General features: G+C 43.7%; 1 protein-coding gene across 1 annotated transcript in view; it reads right to left on the bottom strand.

Annotated features, from left to right (window-relative positions):
- The window catches only part of grm8a (glutamate receptor, metabotropic 8a), a gene marked incomplete at both ends in the record, with an annotated part of 181,082 nt that overhangs the window by 110,287 nt on the left and 55,155 nt on the right, over positions 1–15,640 (bottom strand). The window contains one exon of the mRNA XM_079184052.1: positions 3,072–3,288. Coding sequence (XP_079040178.1) covers positions 3,072–3,288 — 217 coding nt within the window. The remainder of the gene's footprint in view (positions 1–3,071; positions 3,289–15,640) is intronic.

The following is a 15,640-nucleotide window of genomic DNA, read 5'->3' as shown; positions in this document are numbered from 1 at the left end:
TCAAATTGCGTTCAGTTAAACTCCGTTATTCAGTGCCAATCCAGAAAGCTGTGCGACGATCGTGCAGCGAAGTTATTTTATTAGTTTGTCATACATGCTTTGGGATGATTCATCTGCAAAATGTATTTTATACCGACTGATAATTGTGTTTTTATTTCCTGATATTGTGTATTGGTGATGATCTGCTGTCTATAGAAAGCACGTTGTGCGCCCAGCTTGAAAAGTGCGATACAAAAAAATGTATTATTATTATTATTAAAGCAACAATTTGGAGGTTGGAGTCTTCAACACCAGCATCCAGGGTGTTTTTTTTTGTTTTTTTTTGCAGTAACCTCAAATCTAGTGTTATTTCAAGTTTTCCCTGAAGCAGTCTTTTTGAAACAAAAAGATTTTGCTGACTGCCGCGTGGCTGAAAAATAAGTTGTGCAGAGTTTTTCTACATAACTCCTCCTGGGAGTGGAGACAAAACAGCAGCTGTGGAGCAGCAAACATAAGTAGGACATATTCCCTTTCAAAAGACTGCACGGGAGACGTAAATATTGAACTTTCGGCAATGTGTCACATAAGAACAGGCACAAGAGACGAGTACAGAGAGGAATGACTGGGCAGAATCAAACTGGTCCTGTAACTGACACCAGCACCCTAGCGCACACACACACATACACACACACCCTGTAACCCCTGACTCATGCTGACAAGACTTGAGCTTCTACTCTGAAACATTTCGGTCATCAATATGCACACACACACTCTCCTGCGCAGCCCTACGCATTGTCAAGAATCATCAGTGAACACACAATTACACACCAATTAATATGGATGTTTGGTATCAGTATGCAGAGTGCCTTGTAAGCTGCAATCATTACACTGCAATCACAAATTAATCACCTGCAAATTCCCTGTGGCTCTGCGTGCGTGTGGGTGTATGAGTGGATGTCCACCTGTGTCACACTATATATATTTCTGTATGTGTGCGTGCGTGTGTGTGTGGGCGTGTGAATGCGAGCGTATACATCTGTGTGTATGCGAGTGTAGGTTTTGCAGGGGCAGGCAGTGCTGTGAATCTATATTAGGAGCCCTATCATTATTCTGTCACCGTTCCCACATCCTTGTCCCATTCTTCTTCTATTCTCCGTCACTCCCCGTCTATTTCTCACACTCTACAGCTCGACTCACCACTATAATATACAAACACACACACACATACAGTGAACTCTCCCTCTTTGGTCCTATTTTCCTCTCTCCTCCTCTGCCCTCTTCTTCACCCTGCTTTTTTTTTTTCCTACTCTCCCATCCCTTCATCTTCTGTTCACATCTGCAGTGCCGCAGAGTAAACAACTGACTGACTGCTGTCACAGCATGTAGCACACACACACACACACACACACACACACACACACACACACACACACACACACACACACACACACACACACACACACACACACACACACACACACACACACACACACACACACACACACACACACACACACACACAGAGAGAGAGAGGGCAAGATAGCTGCTGACTCCCAAAACGCAAATACACACACTTGCCGAGGACTGCTTCACCCTTTACAGTGGCAAACACGCACACTCAGGCAAACACACTGATCTGACACCACTGTAAGCATCTAGCCTATGTGCTGACTGCCACAGCACACGGCCCCGGGGCGAGCCGGCTCCAAAACACACACACACACACACAAACACACAAAGAGACAGCGATGGACAGATAGACATACGCGGAGCTGTCATCTCTACATCAGCGCACAAACAATGCCCCAAAAAGCAAAAGGAGGAGACCGGAGTGAAGGAAAAGAGCTTAAAATAGATCTCGACTCATACTCTCTCAGATGGATTCGTCACGTGTCCTTTAGTCTCGTCAGTCTGTAAATATTTGCCAACATCCAACGCGATCCGTTTTTCAATAAACATTTGAGTCATAAACAGGGAAACCGACAGCATTTTTGATCTGTCAACACCACTTGGAGGATTCCACAGACTGATTTGAGGCGGCGTTCTCCCAAGCGCGATGCTCTCATGACCACGGGGACCGTGCTTTTAAGTCTCGCATCAAAACAGACAAGTGATCCGTCTCTCTGTGCGCTTCTCTCCCCTTCTGTATCTCTGTCACTCTCGCTTATTTTAATTTACTCTCATCTCTCTTGCCACCACTTAATGAAAGATCGAAAGTTCCGACATCTTAGACAGCGATCTCATTTGAAGTTGCTTCATCTTTTAATTTGTCACTCACCTGTACGTCTCCAGGATACACGTACTTACTACCTTTCTTGTAATCACATGTTCAGGGCATGTGCCCGCTAATTGCCCGGGCATACTATGCAGAGCAGCGAACATTACAGACATCGATTGCAATGAAATAACCTGCAGCTTTGTTAGAAATTACAAACATACGGAGCCAAAAAGAAAGTTAAGAAGACGGCAGCACTTGTCAAACGCTCGCTGTGATAACCGTCTGTCTCCGCTCACTCGCCAACCGCCTGAAATCTACAGCCTGCAATTTACCACAGGAGTGAATTTTCCCTGGAGACATTCGAACAACAGGTTCCCGGCTCTGTTCTTTCTATTGTTCTCTTACAGGCTGAAGCCACCCATCATGTAACATACAGGGCCGCCTTCAGCTCTCTCTAGAGTCCTTTTAAATTATATCCGACACTAGAGCCACGGACAGAAAAGAGTCGTAAACTTTGCTGCAACCACTTTTACCTGAAGCTATACTTTTCCTAAAAAATACAATTCTCAATCACTTTTTGTAATCTAGAAACACCAATGGATGCATATTGATCTATTCATCCTGTTATAATAACATTTTGCCACAGGGGAAGATTTGAAACTTCTCTGTCTACATTGATAATGGAAGCGGTAAAAGTGCAACCTATAGGATTACAAATGTCAGGCTTATGAAGATGGCATTCATGAGGACTCCCCAGGAGCCCCATCCCTAGATCCCCGAGAGTCCCAGGACCCTACGTTGAGAACCACTGGTCTACACTTCAGTGGAAAAAACACTCAACATCGACGTATCACTCAACAGTTTGAGCTCCTACCAGTTTCTCTGGAGATCTGGACGAAGGCCTCCACGCCGCTCTCCCCGTAGTTTCCTTCCGACGCCAGCGTGGACACGTAGTTCCACTCCATCGCCGTGACAATGTCCATCATTGCCTGGGCCTGGTAGGAGTCCGGCGGCACCACGCGGGAGAAGAAGTCGTAGCGCGTGTTGTCGCTCAGCTCTGGGGCCGTGGAGGCGTAGCTTATCTGAGGGATCTGGACAACAAAGGGGAAGAGAGCAAAGAAGACACATTTTCTGTTAATTGTTTTTTAGAGTCTGCAGACTGAAACAAGAGGTAAGACGACTGTGGTTCAATTCAATTTAATATCTATTATCAGAATCGACTCCTTCGTCTACTAGCAGAAGAATACAACTAAAAGGTAAGCTGTAATAGTCATCATTTTCACGCCTTCATGCACAGTTTTACTGGGATCTATATGCAGAAGAGAGTTATAAATGCCTCCCGCTCCCTGCGGTATCGCTGCGATTAATAATTCTCTGGGATGTGAGGAGAAGTTGCCATCACGAGTGTTCAAATTCAACTGCAGCACTGCGGACGTATTGTTGGCTCAGAGATGTGAAAGAAGCAAACAAACAATTTGAGAATGAACAAGCATGGAGGAGAGAGAGAGAGAGAGAGAGAGAGAGGCAAAAGTGATAAATAATTGGGAATCAGAATGCGAAACGAGATGGAGAGGGAACGAAAAGGGGAAACCGGCGATGCGAGGTGTCTGCATTTTTTCTTTCAACGTTCGGCGTCGTGGCCGACAGATTAGGAGCAGAGAGAAGACGCTTTGACACAAGTAGACTGACACGAAAAGAGGCAGCGGGGACCAGAACGGGAAGACAGATGGACGAAAAAGCACAACAGGCCGATGGGAAGAAGGAGCGACAGAGGTAGACAGAAAGACAGGACACACACACACACACACCACCTATCAGCAGCAATACCTGTGTAACAGGCGGAAGGTGTTAGATGGGTGACAGGCAGATTGATTTTTCCCCTGACAGAGGGGGACAGCAAGGGAAGACCCTGCACTTGCCAACACACACACACGGACGTTGGACAGACGTCTCATTGGCATTCATTGGAAGAAAGCCTTATCTGCCAATCTAAACCCAAATGTAAGGTGTGTCAGCTGCCTGTCTCTTCCACACAACCACACACACACACAAACATAACATAAATGTCTGCAATTGCTGAGCACAGCAAAAAAACGCTGATACCGCTTGAAGAAATTTGAGGACAGTGTGTGTGTGTGTGCGTGTGTGTGTGTGTGAGACCGGAATGCTTCTAAAGCCCATCACTCACTGTCTTTATTCCCTTTTGAGTGTCATCTGAAGCCGCTGCCATCCGGCATCTAAACTCGTCTCTGCCATTTTGAAAGGTCAGGGATCTATCCTGAGTTTTGCAGGATCTCCTAAATGGCTCCTCTTTGGCGCTGAAGTGCTGAAGCAAGCAGGTGTAGAAAAAAAATATATATATAGCCCTGAATCTCCAGAAGTGGTGTTCTTGTTTCAGGAGCATGTTTACAAAAAAAAATGTATTGTACTTTCATTGAACGCATGAATAATAAAAATGAATTCTTAGCCTGAGCGGTATTCATTCACCTCCTCGAGCAAAGAGTATTGAAAGGACGAAAAGAGAATACATTTCTCTTCAAAGACAGCAATCAATGCCCACTTTAGCGGACGGCGTCTCTTTTGTTCTGTTGGATATCTAATTTTGGAACAAAACTGTTTTGCTCCTTTTGTTTTTCTGCGGTTTAATAATCTTCCATTCCTCTCAGGGAACTTGGGAGGAGTTCACGCTTGGGACGCTGGAGTTCTGTTATTGGTCCTCTCTGCCTGGGGAATACAAACAGCAAACTTTCATAAACTTCAGGACGTGTATGTATAATTCATAGACGATGGCGAGGAAACAAATAAAAAGAAACAAGTTCAATCAAAAGCTGGACCAGCAGAGGGAAACAATTGGTGGAACAACTTGTGTTTGTGTTGTTTGTGGATACTGTGCATTCGTTTGTTCGCATGCTGGTGTGCGTCTCCCCTGTTTCCGGTGTCCTTTTACTCGCCATGTGTATCTAAATAGAGGGAATATCCATTTCAAAAGAGAAATGAATGCATGGCTGGGGGAAGAACAGATGTGTCTGTTTACAACGGCGATGGGAAAGCAACCCGGTGACCTGGGCAACCTGCTGCTTTCATCTTCTGTTATTTCACTCAACAGCTGGGAAACTTGGAAAATGAGACACACGTACGCACTTGTGTACCCGGCGCACTCGTCCTCTTGTCATAGTTCCAGAGTCATTACCGAGTAAGGAGGAGGAGAAGCGGAGGGGAACGCAAACAGATTCAGTGACATCCCGATATCTGCTGCGGGTACGGGCCAAATGTCTTCCAAAACCACACCTGCGTCTTCTAAAAAAATGAAGATGTCCTGCATATATCTCTATAGTCGCACGACCAGAAAGCCCCACATATCTAATGGCGTGTGGCGTGTGAGTGTTGTAAATCATTCATGTGCTGCAAGTCGTGAGTGACTCCATCCGTTTTAAAAGCAAGTCGGTTTGGAGTTGTAGTTAGAGGCGGGAAATTAACAGCTTGCTTCCCCCACATCACCGGGGAAGAAGATTATGCCTCCAATCCCTCTAATTCCATTTGCTCTAATGAATATATGTGTGTGTGCGTGTGTGCATGCGAGTGTGTGTACACAGGATATGATAAAAAAGGGAAAGCGTATGCGCGTGCTGTTTGATGTGTAGTTTCAATCAGCACTAGAAACACTTATAAATGGGGCAAAGTATTGTTTCAGTTTCTCGATACATCAAGACCTCGATTATTGAACGATATTTGATGAATTTGTTGAATATTTTGAAACTACGTTCCCAAGGCGCTCCAGATTTCCAAAATTCTACTGTGCATGAAAAGTTAAAGGCTTTCAGCACGGCAGTGTTCACCCTTTTGCGCTATTCTTAGCAGAGTCGGAGAGAGTTTCTGAACCAGCACTTAGTCCCCGCATCTCTGCACTGAACCTTATAAGAAGCCTGTACTCTTCCTCAGGAACAAACAGCTAATGTAGTCCATGTAGCGTGGCTGCCACTGATCAGCAAATCGGTCAATCCAGGAAAGATATACAATCTTTGGTCTTGCTTAAGTAAAGAATTGACCACCGTGAAAACAGAATAGACGTCCTTTGGCCATAATGTAGCAGATTCATTCTTAATTGAACCCTTTTCCCCTCTAAGGCGAGGCCATTGTAAGCGCACAAACTAATATGTTTCTCCACGACAACAATCAATGCACACCAGCAGGCTGATGACGTCTCGTTTTTCTGGAGGGGCAGAAAGTGCATTATTTATTCAAATCGTTCTTTAACAGTGCTCCTCTGCAGCAAATATAGGACAACATCCTAGCACCGTGTTTACCAAACCTTTTTTCTGGGAACCCACTTTTTAAAAAAAAAAATGGCAGATCATCTCAACCAAAATAGGCCTTTTTGAAACTGTGATACATTTCTGCATCACCTCATCATGTTTGATGAATCACAACTTTGTTGTATGCACATGTTACATACTTTATATTGAGACCAAACAACGGATTTAGGCGGACTCACTCGTACTAAAGCTGCAAAATGTTGCAGAAAGAAATGTCCAGGTGTTTTTAATTGAAGTGTTCGCTTTAGATGACTCAGAGGGCTTTACAATCTGTACACATGACATCCTCTGTCCCAGAACCCTCGCATCGAAACAGGAAAAACTCCCCCCAAAAGCCCTTTAACGGGGAGAAAAGAGGAAGAAACCTGTGGGAAAGCAACAGAGGAGGGATCCCTCTCCCAGGATGGACAGAAGTGCAATAAACGTCATGTGTAATCCGTAAATGAGATCCGTGCGTGCCTGTGTAGAGGTCCCGCGTATTTTACTTTGGCGAGCTCTTTTACATCACTCCGTTTGGGAACTTACTTGGCAAACAGTTAATATACAAACAGTGATCCTAACCCTGACTCCAAATCCTTAAACCGGTCAAGAATCTGGAGTCGGGGTTAAGAACCACTGTTTGTTAACTGTTTGCCAAGTCAGGACTTACTTGGATGGATATGCAATTTTCAAGCAAGAGGCCTACAAATAGGGCTCGGTACCCAAAGGTTAAGTGTAAGACTGAACTTTACTGTAAATGTTCCTCAACGACAAAACAATGAGCTGAAAGAGGCTAAAACAGCCCAGTAGAGCTGCAGAGTAATATTTCACAGCATAACTATATTTCTATAAAGCTCCACTCATTCTCACAGTGAAACCAAGAAGAATGTATCCAAAACATGGATATTATGTAAAAATAATGATGCTGGAGAACATTTGAAATGCATCGAGTGAAACTGCTCCATAGTGAGCAATGTTATATCATCAGCAGCCTGTAATCCGCATTCAAGCTAAAGAAATCCATGAACAGCTAAAAGTGACCTTTTGAAATGCCACTTGGAAGGGCAAAGGGAAAAGATATTTGGCTTCTAGGCTGATTATATGTTCATAACTAATTGTGGTTGTTTGAAAAAGGAAGTTATTAGGGATGCTAATTTTGATTTTATTTCTTTTCTGGTCAATCTCCTAACCCTCGTTAACCAATCATTAATCGTTAACCGACAAGATTAGTGCCTAGCATGGCGGGGCGCTGTGCTTGAAGTGCTGCATGACGACCGATGCATAACCAGGTTAAATCCATCATTTACCAGCAGCGGCAGCGTATGCGCCAAACAGGCTACTAAGACGTGTGTGTGTGACGACGAGTATGAGGTCAGCAGATATGTTACAGCTGTGAATGTAGCGGTGCAGTGTGTGTACAGTTTAGTTGTTGGTGAATACGTGCTAAACCTCCACAAAACCCTGGCCAAGGTCCTGTATATTTGCTTGCCTGCCGATTAAAGTTAGCCCACAAGTTAGCGACAACTGCGGGCAAACGGATCACTTAACTGACCTTAAAGGTGAACCAGGTATTCTCGTTTTAGTACGGAGCCACTCCTCCGAAGTATTGCTCAGATTGTTTTTGTCTTTTAATATTATTTCAAACGTGAAAAACATACAGTATGTATTAAAATCGGTCAAAATTATTAATCTTGGTTAAATAGTCAACCTGCCTAAAAGCACCTGTATGATTTGATACATAATAGTGTGTGTGTGTGAACAACATGAGGGAATGCACACGTCATGACTGTGGGGTGTGTGTGTGTGTGTGTGTGTGTGTGTGTGTGTGTGTGTGTGTGTGTGTGTGTGTGTGTGTGTGTGTGTGTGTGTGGCGGTAATGGAGCTGTCTGGGCCAGAGTCTGAGCATTAGGTTGATAGATGGCAGTGGTCAGAAGCTAATTACCACCCCCCCCCTGCATTACACACATAGACAGCCTCTCTGTCACACACACACAACAGTGTCAAAGAGAGGATTGGGTATGTTGTAGAATTTGCGCGCACACACACACACACACACACACACACACACACACACACACAGTCAGTAATGTCAGTGTCAATGTAAACAAACACACTCATGCACAGTTTCAATGAAGGTCGATGATGGGGATTCAATTACACACACAAACGCGAGCTGGATGTGCATTCAATTCATTTATGTTTAACCTGTTTTAAATTAGTCCACTCATTCACATTCACCTTTTGTGCGGAGACACATTGTAAATGATCTGAATTTACAGTAGTTTGGACGAGAATATCTTCTTTTGGGACGGAGCAGGAGCAGCTTCTGACTGAGGTATCAGAGGAGAGAGACCTCGAGAAGGAAGGCACACACGCTGCAAATTGATCTGGCTGTGCAGAGCCCCGGTTTGGAGCCGAGAGAGTTGTTTACTTGCTTAAAATTTGACTCAGCCCCTCTAACAGCCAGCCAGCCTGTGTCTAATGAGGAGAGGACTGGCACAGTGGGACTTCACCGAGTTAATTTACCAGGATGACGACTGTTGGGGCTGAGAGTTGGGTGTCTGTCTAACCCTGTCGCCTGGGCTCTGTCTGGGTCCATCTGTCTCTCTTTTTGCTCTCACTGTTTGGCGCTCTGCCTCTTGTTTCATGCCGACTCCACTTTTGCTCCTTTTTTTTTTTAGCAGTTTACTACCAGAGACACTAAATACAACGAAATAACTACTCGGGACAATTACATTTTCTGTTGTTGTTTGTAATGTATTGATGTCATCATATTTCATACCTTGTAAAAACATCTTGTTGTCATATCTTATGCATATTCATTTTATGTTCTCTGTAATATTGTACAATTTGAATATTATATAGGTGGAGGTTCAGTTGGCTTTTTGCCTTTTTATTTATCTCTGTTATGTTTGTTCATCTTCATTTTATTGTTTAAATTGTGCAAATAAATAAACTAAACTTTCAACAGATCTACTTCTTTTCCATTGCATTCATTCACATTATAGTACCGTGGGGTTAGAACAATGTTTGGCAGCACAGTGTGTGCGTTTGTATCGACTGACGCGCCACCTGGTCATTGAGGTGGAAGGAGTTCGATTGAAAAATCCCAAAAATAACATATTTATTACTAGCCGAGAAAAGTCCTCGATCAAATAATGCATGTAGTGCAGAAAAGCACCAAAAAGGTAACTTTCAGAGCCATCAACCCCATTCTATCGCACTTCACTGTTCGTCTCTCCGTCTCAGAGATGACACTTTAATTGTCGATAAACGACACTGATATTCCCTTTGCCATCTTTACCCTGCGCATGCTCTCCACCTCACAGAGAAAAGAATAGCAGCCTGTAGTTTGTTTGTTGACAAGCAAACGACTGTGAGAAAGAAAGACAGTGAGGGAAAGTAGGCAGAAGGAGGATACTTCACAAGAGCACAAAGATGGGGGTAAAAAAAGGTCTGAGAGAGAAGAGAAACAACACAGCACAAGGAGGTAGGCAAGGAGCAAGATGACACAGAAACATTTATTGGGAGCAAAGAAAATGAAGAAGATGCAGGTGAGAAACAATGAAAGATGAGAGAGAGAGATGTATGAGAGGGAATGTTTAGCAGAGGCACGAGAGACTAAGGAGGAGGGAGGGGAAAGAAAAACAAATTAAAGAGTTGGGGTGAGAGGAGAACTATGGGAGGAGAGGCGGAGGCAGAGGAGAGACAGACAGAAGGAACATGAAGGAAAGAAACGGAGATAATTGGTGGCAAGCAACCAATTGATAAGGGAGGGCGAGGCAATGCATGATGTTCTTGGGAAAAGGCACAAGACAGATCTGAGTTGCAGAGAAAGCAAGATTAGTGAAATCAGAAGAGCGTTTAAAGAAGCCCGGAGGTTAAGAGGAGAGAGAGAGAGAGAGAGAGAGAGAGAGAGAGAGAGAGAGAGAGAGAGAGAGAGAGAGAGAGAGAGAGAGAGAGAGAGAGAGAGAGAGAGAGAGAGAGAGAGAGAGAGAGAGAGAGAGGAGAGAGAGAGAGAAGAGGAAAAACAAAGAGAATGGGAAGAGACTATTACGCACAATGTAAATGAACCGAAGTGACAAAGATGAGATGGATAAAGGCAAGAGCGAAGAAAGAGAGAAAGCATCACAAAGAAAGCAACTGGGATAAAATGACAGAACGGTACAAGGCTCCATTTAACCCCTTCTTGTCCACGCGTGTCATTCCATACTTGATTAAATCATTGAAATGAAGACGGCTGCACGCAACGCTAGAGATAAATAAAAATAGATCACATCCAGAATCTAAAATCTACATCCACATGTGTCAAAGTCACAACAACGTCGACCTTCAATAGACAATAAGAACGGAGTCATTGGTTCTTTTTAGCTTTCCATTGACACTTCACGTGAGCTGCTGAATTAATGTGACTCCAGTTCGTAGCTGGGAATCCTGTAACTCTCAGCACAAGCAACGAGGCCGATGGGGCTGCCATTCGTTTTGAAGGTATTTGACCATAAACCATTTTGACCAGATAATTGCTCTAAAGCAGAAAGTCACTAAAGTAATTAGGATTCATTCGGCACAGAGAAATATCAGAGGCATGCACCAATACATCAAACAGACCGATGCGGTTACATCATCACTCGTTCCAAAGCAACAATGTAGGGCCTTAATATGAAGTCTAAATAAATACTGTGTGAGCTTTCCTTATTCAATGTTGTAAAGAAGTGTTAAATACCATGTTAAACCACGGATTGATGTCTTCTGATACATAAATGAATCAAACCTGCTCTGTTCATTCTTTACAGAAAACCTGCTGCAATATTTAAAGATGACAGGCAATTACAAAATGGAAAACCAATAATATTAGTTAAACGTGACACTTGGTTAAAACTGATGCATCTGTAATCTGGAGGCGTGACGGTGAGTTAATTGAGTCGAGGATAGCATGACAAGCCACGAAAAGATGAAGGTCTGGATTACACGTCACTAGATTGGAGATATTGATTGCATATAGATCCGCCTCAGGGCGGCTTAACCCTTTTAAACTGTCCATCTAAACTTAGATTGCTGTCAACAAACCCTCACAATTTTGGCCAGCGGTTTAGAAAAGATGAAGCTATTATTGCAATTACACAATATTAGCATTAAGTTATAGGAATTGTATTAATAACCGAGCTCTTAAAAGCTGCCAGAGACTAGTTTAGGTAGCTGATGACTATGTCACACATACCGAGTCAGACATTCTGTTCACGGTGGTACAAAGTGGTAACGTTAACATGGAAAATACGGGATGGAAGCCTAAAATTGAAACGCGGCAGGTATTACACGCTCAGGGTGACAATGAATTAACCAACGGTGACACAGAAAGCTCTGCTGGAGAGGCAGGAGCTGTAACGCCGTCCCACCGCCTCAGTCAATTTAAATTTTCAAGAGGAACCTTAATAAAGGCCGCACTTAAGTCGAGAAAAGATTGAGTGTAGCGATGAATCTGCATCTGCTGCTGGGAGAAGGTCAGAGGGCTGGCTGGAGGACAGGGTACGACAGGTGATCGAGGTGGTGGTGCAAGTATCAGTAGTTACACAAATATACGTGCAAACACACACACACACACAAACATGCAGTGCCAATTTTAAGGAAATGTGGGGGAAATGCGCGTTTGAGGCATGAGCAGACACGACTGGCTGGGGGTAACATCTGTGTTCGTTCACACACACACAACCACTGCCAATATCAGAGAGGTGACGAGGTCCAGGGGGCTGGAGGCTATGGACCCGAGGCTTCAGCCTTTAATAAATCTCTGTTGAAACATTATCAATTTCTCTCTCACACTATCACACACACACAAACCTGTTTTGCCCTATATCATATATTTTGGAACAATAGCAAAGCCAGTCACACACAGAACAAGCAGCCATCTTTCCCCACTTGCTGTTGAATGTCCTGAACACAAATCTAGCAATGATGCCGATGATTTGACAGGTAAAGCAACTCCGAGTGCATCCTGTTTTTCCCGTTTTGGACATTTTGACAACAAACAAAAGGGTTTCCGAACCAATTTTTTATTAAAAAAAACAGCCAAAACTGACAATTACAGGCGGAAATACAAAATAAAAATGTATAAGTGAGCTCAATCCAACAAATTGACATAAATAGAGGAACAAATATCTCAAGCATGTGGCTCAATACTCTCATTATTTCAGACAGTTAAGACGAAAGCCTCCTTATTTCGCTCATTATCTGGGATCAATTATTACTCCAGGCTTCTAAATCAGTTTGAGGTAGTCACTGCTTATCTCTTCAGCCCTCACTTTTTGCTCTCCAAACACCTCTTCAATAAACACAGCCCGAAGCACCAGTGAGGTCTTCTTCACTTTGCTCGCTTCTGACACTATTTTCCTCATAATGCCTGTGTCCACTGCCTCACACTGTATTTCCCTTCAGTCCGTTATTTGAATAATATATTACTCCGACCGCCGGAATCACATCAGCAACCTAAATCTTGTGTGTCTCGTATCTCATTGGAGGAAAGGCGCCAGACTACTTGATCCAAGCCAGCCACCTGCAGCTTCTCCTCTCCGTTTGGTCTCTCCCTGCTATTACACAAAAGTGCTATCCAACAGTGCGTCATTGTGAGCTTTGTACACGATAGTGTGTGTAGCTGTGTGTAGCTGTGTGTGTAGCTGTGTAGCTGTGTGTGTGTGTGTGTGTGTGTGTGTGTGTGTGTGTGTGTGTGTGTGTGTGTGTGTGTGTGTGTGTGTGTGTGTGTGTGTGTGTGTGTGTGTGTGTGTGTGTGTGTGTGTGTGTGTGTGTGTGTGTGTGTGTGTGTGTGTGTGTGTGTGTCTCAACATGAGCACTCGACACTTGCCAGCATTCGTGCTCAGTGTTCACGTACGCATTCCTGCATCCCACTGTGCAGCTGCAAAATGTCACGAATTCCTCAAAACACACACGCAGAGCTACACTTACATACATTTCAGTCTTGTTAGATCCACAAATACAGGCAGAGGACAGACACACACACACACAGTGAAAAAATACAGCGTTCCCACCTGCCAGTGTTCTGAGAATTTATGAGTCGGAGCACGACTGAGTTTCAAACAGGTATTCCCCCAACAACGGCCCCCCTCGATTAGGCACATATTCCCATTGTTACACCTGTAAATGAGCCTCATGCATCATGCAATAAGTCAGCAGACCTGCGTGCAAAGCGTTTCAATCTGTTGAACGGAAAAACAACTTATCAGCAAATTAGAGGAAGTCTCTAAAACATTTGAGCTGCACATTCCGGTTATGAAATAAGTTTCGGTTAAGTGTTTGATACAGGGACTTTAACACAGGCATGACATGACACGGGGGGGGGGGGGGGGGGGGGCAGACGAAATCAATGCGTGCCCACACACATGGCTCCAGTGCTCACTCTGCAGAGAGCCTGTGTGTGTGTGTGTGTGCTTTTTTTCTGTGGGAGCCAGGACTCCTCAGTGCAGGTATGTGTGCGCGAGCGTGTTGTGATTTATTTCTCGGCGTGAGCTCGTAACCCCTCACGAGAGACTCATCATCAGCTCAGCAGGCGGCCACTTCAAAATCGGTCATGTTTTTGCATTCTGCATTATGTATCCGCGTCAGATGGTGTGTGGATGCGAGCGGCGTCGTGGAACACCTGTGCTGATGTCATAACGGCAGCATCAGGTCTTTCAACGTGATAAGTGATGTACACACACACACACACACACACACAGATTGTTTCCCGTTTTATACAACCCATAATGACCCTATAGCATAATGTCGACAGTCACATCATGACAAAATAAAGTGAATAAAGACGTAGTTAATGTCAGTTTAAAAAAGTGTGGATGAAAATGATACAGCGCCTCTTTCTTTTGGGGTAACAGGGGAGGAAGGTTGTTCATATTGCTTCGCTGGTGATGCGTTACCCTCTTAACCATCGGTTGCTTTTTGCACATTAAAAAAATCAAAGTATGAAATTGTGTATAAATATAATAGCAGTAAAAAGGCACTCGACTGTGTAAAAAGGGGATTGAAGAGTAAATGCAAGATCAAAGTAAAAACGTGCTGCCATCATGTTTTGTGCACGATTTCATGCTTTGATTGTTCTTTTAGTGATTTTGTGATTTGTGTTGCGAGTCTTTATGAAACACAACCTTGCTACATCTTTTAAGGACTCAGCACCTGAACCTGAAAGTTGCGCAAGTCTATTGAACACTAATGTGCATAAATTCATTTTAAAAAATCATTAGAAAGGCACCCGCTGTGAATGGACTGCTTGTAAATATGGTCTTACAAATTGATATAGAGTTGAATCAATACCACTCTGAAACAATTTCAATCGAAAAATAACATTATTAATTCTCAGATTCAGATTTTCAATGGCTGCACAGTCGAGCTGGTTGAATTGGCTTCGGTGCAGGTTTGGCCAAGCCAAGAGCTTAAAAAGGATCTTGTGCTAATGAGCTGTTCTCTTGATTTGTATTTAAACAGAATGCCGGGTGTGGGAGTATCCTCTCCCCACCGCTGGTTGGCCCTCACTGAGCACATTTCCTTAATTTGCACTGCAACCGGCTACAGTAAACAGCTGCTCCAACCGTGAGCTTTACTGCACCTCTCGCCAAAACAAAACATATTACAAAAAAATATATATATGTGATTCCACCTTTTCTTGAGTCATACATGCCAGTAGCTGTTTTTTTTCCTCCCCCTGTGTTCCTCAAACTGTCTCTGCAGCTGTGTTGAAACTGTACTTTTAGTACTGCTGATTAAAGTGAAGCTAATTTTGAGACTCAAACAGCTTGTCGGCACAGCGGTCCCTGTGCCTTCACATCGCAGGAAAAAAAACACAAATGTATTCTGACATTCCAACAATTGTTTCAGGGGTGAAACAACAGCGCAGCAGATGGTGAGTCATTACACTCATCTATTTCTTGTGCTCCCAAGCGTCACTAAATGGCCATTAAGGCACAGCCACCAACAGGTTAACGCCGTCGAATAGAAAGCGACGACGACAAACAGTGGCTGTGCTGTTGATACAGGAGGTGACTGAACTCAAATGACGGAGATGTGATGACGCAAATGGTGGAAAAGAAAAGGAATTACCAATAAAGCACGAGGAGTACAAACGTGATCCTGAAGTTGCACATGTCTTGGCTAT

Source organism: Pholis gunnellus (assembly GCF_910591455.1).
Source record: "Pholis gunnellus genome assembly, chromosome: 22".
Taxonomy (NCBI): Eukaryota; Metazoa; Chordata; class Actinopteri; order Perciformes; family Pholidae; genus Pholis; species Pholis gunnellus.
The sequence above is the reverse complement of the archived record's forward strand: the minus strand, read 5'-3'. Positions and strand labels throughout refer to the sequence as shown.